This window comes from Bos indicus, chromosome 12, assembly GCF_029378745.1.
Source record: "Bos indicus isolate NIAB-ARS_2022 breed Sahiwal x Tharparkar chromosome 12, NIAB-ARS_B.indTharparkar_mat_pri_1.0, whole genome shotgun sequence".
NCBI lineage: Eukaryota > Metazoa > Chordata > Mammalia > Artiodactyla > Bovidae > Bos > Bos indicus.
Genome location: NC_091771.1, coordinates 77,449,003 through 77,457,373, shown reverse-complemented (window position 1 = coordinate 77,457,373; position 8,371 = coordinate 77,449,003). Strand labels below are relative to the sequence as shown.

The 8,371-nt window shown below is 37.2% G+C and overlaps 1 protein-coding gene across 8 annotated transcripts in view; it reads right to left on the bottom strand.

Annotated features, from left to right (window-relative positions):
- Positions 1 to 1,574: 1,574 nt before the first annotated feature.
- The window catches only part of MBNL2 (muscleblind like splicing regulator 2), a 161,730-nt gene continuing 154,933 nt past the window's right edge, over positions 1,575 to 8,371 (bottom strand). For all 8 annotated transcript variants that reach the window (XM_070800400.1, XM_070800403.1, XM_070800402.1 and 5 more), the window contains one exon: positions 1,575 to 4,394. In XM_070800400.1, the coding sequence (XP_070656501.1) occupies positions 4,380 to 4,394 (15 nt within the window). In that variant the 3' untranslated portion in view covers positions 1,575 to 4,379. The remainder of the gene's footprint in view (positions 4,395 to 8,371) is intronic.

The window sequence follows — 8,371 nt, the reverse complement described above, 5'->3', positions numbered from 1 at the left end:
TCTTTTTTGATGTAGTACCAGAGAAAGTCAGTCTACTCATGAAAATTATACTTCATCAACCAGGTGTGAACAATTTTGAGTAGTTTGTCTTACATTTTTCACTTAAAATAACTTGTTCTTGATGTCTGGCACCTCGAACTTACTATTAACAGAGAATGTTTTCTTGTCAGGAGGGATTGATATGATAGCAGCTTTTTTAAGGTTTTCTCTTTTTTTGATGTGGGCCATTTTTAAAGTTTTCACTGAATTTGCTACAATATTGCTTCTGTTTTATGTTTTGATTTTTTGGCCACACTGCTGCTGCTGCTGCTAAGTCGCTTCAGTCGTGTCCGACTGTGAGACCCCACAGACGGCAGCCCACCAGCTTCCCCGTCCCTGGGATTCTCCAGGCAAGAACACTGGAGTGGGTTGCCATTTCCTTCTCCAGTGCATGAAAATGAAAAGTGAAAGTGAAGTCGCACAGTCATGTCTGACTCTTAGCGACCCCATGGACTGCAGCCCACCAGGCTCCTCTGTCCATGGGATTTTCCAGGCAAGAGTACTGGAGTAGGGTGCCATTGCCTTCTCCGTTTTGGCCATGAGGCATGTGAAATCTTACCTCCCTGACCAGGGATCGAACCTGTGCTCCCTGCATTGGAAGGCAAAGTCTCAGCCACTGGACTGACAGGGAAGTCCCTAACTTTTAAGTCATTGCTCATCCAAACATAGAGCTGGTTTTTCAAATATCTGCAAAATATGCAAGTATTTTTACCCTTGGAATTCCTGATGACACTGTTTAAAAATACAAGTGCCTTTATTTGTAATATGCCTGGTCTGTTGAATGTTTGTGTTTTCTACTCATAAGGGGTCTCATAACCACTCAGAAGGCCTGAAGCTTTAAACCTGCCCTGAAGAAAGTCTTGTCTCCCCATTCCTGCCTTGGCTTATTGAGGGAGTGACTTCTGCCAACCCCTGCATGACAAGGACCCCTCCCACCTTCCTTAAGAAGTATCATGGGCCTCAAAGGACAAAGGAGGAGACTGAGAAGGTGCCCAGCACCTCTTGGGAGGTGTGGCTTTGCTGAACACCTGTCCACAGGTGCGCTGCTCAGCTCTAGTGCTCTCCTTGGCCTACCTGGGGCCAGGACAGCCCCGTAGACCAGGACTCATCATTCTGCCCCTCTCTGCAGCCTAAGGTCTAAGACACGTCGCTCACCTGGGCTCTCACCTGAAGCCTGTCTCATGGATTAATGGGCACTTTCTTGTCTGTTAATTAACTGATGTTTTGTTCCCCATTTGGTTACTGATGTTCACATCTCTTCATATTCAGGCAGAATTCTAAAGTAGGGGGCAGAGTGGTGGGATTTATTTTTATTTCTAATTTCAAAGACTACTAGAACTACTTCCCAAATGATCCTTGCAAGTTGTGTTTCCTACTATTAAAAAGCCAGAAAAAAAAAAAAAAACCCAAAACCCAAATCAAAAGCCTGCTCTTCTTTGAAGTTACCAAACATTATCTGTGCGAATGTGAAAACCATTTTGTTTGGCTAATTATCAATCTGTCTCAACAACAAAAAAATGGAGGAAGACCAGAAATCCTTTTAAATGCTTCTTTTATTTCATTGGTTGTATATTGGGTGAGTGAACTGAATATTACAACCAAAACATAGAATTGATACAAATTAGACTCCTGTTTACACTGTAAGGTAATGAATGAGGGAATTCTTTAAGTGTTACGGAGAGGTTTAGTAGAAATGTTACCAGTGATATGGCTCAAAGAATATTTAGGTGAAGTGCTGTTACATCCTGAAAACAAAGAGTGAAATGTGGTTCCCATACAAGTGACGAGTTCATCTCTTAACTACAGTATTTGTTGAGTTGCTATCTTCATGTCTTGGTATTGGTGATTTTGTTTTTGTAATTAAACAAAGCATTTAAGATTTATTCATCATAGTCAGACTTCTGAATATAAACAAACTTTTGGCAAATAATATTTATACAGAAAAATAGTTTTAGATCCTCTCAAATCCCAGAATTATTCTATAAAATTACATTATAAATAAATAAAAAGCAAAATCTGTTGTACATATATTTGTACATCTATGCATTTGCCTCGCCTCCTCCTTATTGTAAATGGCATATTTATGACTCTTTGCATATTATAATCACAATTCTGGAAAAGTGGATATCATAGTAAAAATACAGTCTTCTATATTTGCTGAGGGATATAGGTGATATTTTTGATGTTCCATTGTTAAAGGGCTGGAAATAGATGTGTGCTAATAATTTTGAAAATCAAAACCATGAAACAAAAGAAAAAAAAGAAAGACAATGTAACAACAATTAGTCTACTACAAAAATATTTCGGTGATTCCCATAATTTATGTTTTAGTAATGTATACTACGTTTTCAATGAGTTTAAGTGAATTAACAAAGAAAAAAAGAAAAAAGAAAATAAGTTTGAATGTTTTAGGCAAGTTGTAGCATAACTACATTGTTATAGTTGAGAAAATTACAAATATCACTAATACATAAAGATGAAACTACCAAAGAAATACAAGTTAGATACAATACTTTTCCACAAGTTAAAACAAATGCAACAATACAAGCACTATGTAAGATTACACTTAGAATGTAATTTTTTTTGATAGGGTTATCAAATCTACGATATAAGATAAATAGTCATTAGACTCTGATCAATATTAATTAAAATGGCAGATTTCTTTTTTTCCTCAAACAAAAATGATATGGTTGGTGCATCTAGTTTTCAGAACAGGCAGTGATGCCAAAATTTAAAATATTTTACATTCAATCTCAAAAGTCAAAATACTTCAATCACTAATATGTTCACAAAGAAAATGGATGTTTTAAACAGTTACACGTAATAGTCATTTATAACAGCTGTTTTGTTTTTTAAACAATAATTTAAAAACTATGTAGGTACTGTATAGGCTATGTGCAACATATAAAATGTGAAATATGAAATATTTGGTACGATAGTGCTTAAAATAAACTTTAAAACAAACTTTCTGAACAAAATTTAATTGTATCGCTATTACCTTGAAGATCAACCAAGTATTTAAAAAAGTAAACAACATTAAAATATGTTTCATCCATATATAGTATATATATGTATGTGTATATATAATATGTATGTACTTGTATTAAAGTTTTTTATACTTTTGAGACATAAAATATGCTTTAAGGTGAAAGAATTAAAAGAACTTATTTTTTTTTCCATGCTGTAGTCAGTTACAACCCTTTAATCCAACTTTTGAAATGCAAAACAGTAATGGATTTTTTAAAAAGTGAAACTATCTACTTGCTGTTTACGTAGTAATTTAGATTAAAGTCACAGTCAAATTTTCAGTGACTAAACTCAAACTTACTTAAATTAGAATATTATACAGATCTCCCCACCTACAGCTTCCTTGTTTGTCTAGGTTTTTAGTTTAGAAGAGTTATTCGGTAACAGGCAACCGGACGGTGAGTTGCAAAGACTGATCCCTTCGGTTAGACTGTTGGCATGGGCCTCTCATGCTTGTCAAGCTGGATGAAGTCTGGCAAAATCTAGGCACTTCTACAAAGTCTCTCTTATAAAACAACTTTAAAAATATACTTGTAAAATAATACCTTCAAGACTTTGTTTGGTTAGGTATGAAACTCACACCGTACAAAGTTTCTTTTTCAATCTATTAATGTTATTCTAGAATCACATGATTCAATGCGGCGTCTCCAGGCAAACCAAATACCACGCTTCGATGTGTCCCCAGAACTTGTGCTTGAATTTCCATTCAAATTTTAGACCTGCAGGACAGGTCACGGTTTTACTTCACTTCTCATCTCTGCTGCAGCATTCGTGTTGTCAAGAAGTGAAACACAGCTCTGATCCAGTGGGTAAAATGAAATGACAGTAATTGAAGTTAGAATTGAACCTGCCCCTGGAATAGGTTCTTTTTCTTTCTTTCTTTTTCTTTTTTTTTTTAACTAATGCTAATTGTTTATTGCTAACTTTGAAATATTCTGAGTCGAAATGAATAAATTGGTTGGACTTTCTGCATCAGCTATAGTTATGGAGAGAAGACAATATTCCTAGGACAGAAACTATGTTTAGAAACCCTTTAAAAGTAAACTTTATCCTTTATGTCCTTTAACATCACAGCTGGTCTCAGGTAGTTAACTATCTTAGGTTGGAATATACTAAGCATACCATATTTAATACTCATATATGATATAGCAGCACTAGCTTCTTAGAGTTGTGGTCTGTCCAGAAGAACTAAATCTTTATTTAGCATGCAGTTTGTGGCAATTCTATTGAGGAGGGAACAGGATAGTATGTACAGTAACAATGTTTAGTTATTCTCAATGCAGATTCTTGGCATTCCATTCCGTTCCTGCTGATTATTTCAGAATTATCTGTTAAAGAAAAAGACAAATGTGATTCAGACCTCCTTCTTGAGAGAAGAGAGCTAGTTTAAGTCTTACTCATTGAAAACAGACATTTAAAAATAGGAATTTTCTGCCATTTCTCATAATTCTGATGCAATTATAATTTTGCATAATCCCCACCCTTCATGCTGAAAATATTTAGACTTAAGCACTGATACTGTGCAGCCACTGTCAAGAAAGGTGATTCAAATGCACAGCATTTTCTGTAAAACTGACTGCATACATGTTGGCATGCAGTGTGTTTAGATCCTAATTTCCTTTTTTAGTTTTGTCTTTGTATCTCCTAATTATATATTCAATTATCATTCAATTAATATTCGTTAATGTGATCAGGAAGTCTAATCAATGAATTAGTTTGTACACAAAATGTTATCTGTAAAGATTAAGTATAAATATTTAAAAATGTGTAATAAATTAAGTAATATCTATTAACTTGCATTTATCACTCAAACATATATTCCCATTAAAAGTAACTTTATTCCCAAGATACAATCACAACAAGTTTCAAGTTCAGGAGCTGTTTAAATGCCCCATATTAAAGAAACAAGAGATAACATTCAAATAAAGCAATTAGAACAGTCAATAATTCCTAAAGCACAGATGCAAACCATGGTTCTTGGAGTTTGATCTAAGTCCATTTCTAACTCTATAACTTCGCAAAGGACAGGGAGCTTGTCCTGTGTGACCCACTCAACTAAGTGTCAAGCTTAAAAGCCAGGCTTTTGACACATTTTAATAAAAATATTTATTTTTTGTACTTTGCTTTGACCAAACTTTGTGCAATTGATAAACAAAATGTCTCTGTTTATGAACTAACCAGTAAAAATTCTTCATGGTCAAGGTCAGTCACTGTTCCTACACACTGGATCCAATCCCCAATAAAAGCCTTATTTCTATACTTTCTTACCCCATTATGTTAGAATTTATAACACGGATTTTTTCACTTTAAGTGGGTATTTCTGCAGTTAATATAAAACAGTTTTAGTGCATACATTTAAATAATTTCTCCCATGAAATAAGTATCAGATTTATTTTATGAGACTATAAGATATGTATAGAACTGATAAAAATAGAGGAAGAATTTGTGTACGTTAAATACTTATACTAAATGAAAACTTAAAACTTTGGATAAGACCATTTTTTTGTTTTTCAAAAAGTTCTAGGAATTTAAAATTGAGAAAAAATATCTCATGTACTCATACATGAATAAAAATATGATTTATATGTAAATATTATCATAATATCTTTGAATAGTCATTGCCTATAGCCAATATTCAAATTCTTCAGATGGTTATAACTTCATTTTTAGATTTAGATATTTGAGTATTAAATAGGAATTAGTCTATTTTATCCCTTAGCTTCCATCCTGTCTGTAAGGTTTCCAAATAAGAATGTGCCCTAGGACATGAGATCATGTCCTGTTTTTTTTCTCTTTCATTTTACTTTAGCAAAGTCTCTTTAAAATATTCATGGAAAACAAATGTTCAGTTTCTTACATTAAAATAGAATAATATATGTTTTAGAATGTATTCACATCCTTGCTTATTAACTGAAATGAAAATGCCATATAGAATGGAAATTCCTAACCACCTGGAAAGAAAAAGTATCTAACAGAGAGCCCAGGAATGGGCAAATCTATAATTATAGAAGATGTGTCAAACCACCCAGGTCTAACTGAACCAGAAGGCAACCTTGAAACTGGGCTCACCCAGACTGCTGTTCCCCTCTGCCCCAGCCTATACACGATCCATTATGTGGATAAAGACACATAAATTAAGTGTTTTTATCAGGCACTACTGACCTCTAAGCTGTGCTTCCTGGCATCTGGGCCAGAAAACTCTGACCATAGCCTGGTCTAAGTCTTGGGCTAGTTTGAGGACCGTATGTGTGGTATTAAAAAATGAATTATGCCCCTAGCAGCTGTGAGTTTCAAGAAGCTTAAGAGATTTGATCTTGGAAGGAAGGAAAGCTTTGAGTGTTTCATTTTTTTGGTGGTAGCCTTTTTCTTAAAAAATACCATTGGATTATTAAATTTCTTTTCTGAGAAATATAGCTTGGTACAGTCTGAGTGAAGTGTACTCTGGGGTGAAATACATTCAGGAATCCAGATGAGGGCCAGTTGCCAGCTGAGAGCCTCTTATGAACTCCTGAATGTCTGATCACTGCTTCTGATATTAGAAGGCGCATGACATTAGAGGTCTCAGGACCCACAGGGAGGGGAGGACAGTCTCCACCAGGAAGAGACCTCTGGTGGGAAGCGGAGGGCCAAGTAGGAAGGGTGTGGAGGAGCTGTTTTGAGGGCAAGAGGCCTCTTCTGTCTAGTTTTTCATATGGCTTTTCCTTAGATTGTATTTAAAATTCACACCAAAAAACCCGTTAATTTAAAAATAGGATCAATAGGGAATTTTGTGTGTTTTCTGCTGTCTCTCCTTGGAGCGTCTTCACACCAATTCTATACGAACATATAAACTATGTTCGATACATGAAAACTTCAGCCTCCATTGTCATTTCAATAGCCAAGAGGACTGAAAGCTTCTGGAGGTGCCTGAGTATTTCAATATATCTAGGTACAAAGCATATATTCCTAAAAGAGCAGGCCTATATGTGGTCCTGGGAACATTGGTTCTGAATCCCATATTGACAAGCCCTAATCCTAATCCATTAAAAAAAAAAAAAAAGGTTAATTAAACCACAGTTCTTGAAAGTGACCTGCACAGACCGGCTGTCAGTGGCATCCTTCCTGCCCTGCACTTGTCAAACCCGAGGCTGATACCCAAAGTTCCTTCCTCAACCTCCAGGCACCAAGGCTCAGACTTTTTTTGGAAAAGGCAGTCGCAAACTCCCCTGGGGTCTGCCAACATTTGTGTAAGTCAGAGAAATAGCTACCATGCTGGGTCTCCTAAAAGTCCCCTCCCTGAAGCATCCTTGTTGTCTTGGTTTTCATTTTAACAGGTACTCCCCTGATTTTCCAGGAGGTCCTGAGAAATTCCTATCAGAGTCTGAAGAGTTAGGTCGCTGTTCGGCAGACACAGGAGAGGCAGCATGAGCGTGTTAGCTGGCTTGGTGACGCACCACCTTCTTGTGCAAACCAGCACGAGCTTAGAGATGTTAGCTCACCCTGCCCCCTGTCATGGGAGTCCCCTCCAGGGTAGAGTGACAGTCTGCAGTGGGACCAGGAGAAGCAGTAATTCCAAGGAGCAGGTCTTATCCCTGATGGTGCCAGAGGAGATGCTCAGAACCCGCTGGGAGTTTGGGAACCAGGGAGAGGTGAGACCAAGGGGTGGGCTCTGGAATGGACAGAGCCTGGAATGCTGGATGGGAGGCAGGAGTGACTAGTCTGCAGGAACCAGATGCATAGAAGTTGCTGATGGACTTGTGAGCTGCTGGACGTCCCTAATCCCACCAGGTCTTCCTCGTCTGGTTGATCAACCACATCCTACCCTAGGCCTCCTCTGGATAGATGCTGCAAACATGTCTGCTTATGTAATTGGAGCCCCTACTCTATCAGAGTCCCACTGCTCCAGCTTCCAAGGAGCCCTGGCAAGCTACATGATAGGAAAAAGGAATCGAATCAGACGGTAAAAGCATCTGCCTACAATGCGGGAGACCTGGGTTCGATCCCTGGGTCGGGAAGATCCCTGGAGAAAGAAATAGCAACCTTCTTGGTACTTGCCTTTCCAGGTACTATTTCCAAGTACTCTTGCCTGGAGAATCCCATGGACGGAGGAGCCTGATAGGCTACAGTCCATGGGGTCACAAAGAGTCGGACAAGACCGAGCAACTTCACTTCATATTGAACAAATCTCTCCATCTCTCTGATGGACTAGACCCTCAAATAAGTATTATTTTCTATAACAGAATCATGATGAAGAAGGGGATTAAATTATTAACATAAGATTTTAGCTAATCTTTCATGATCAAAGTCTTGAACTGAAAGCATTATT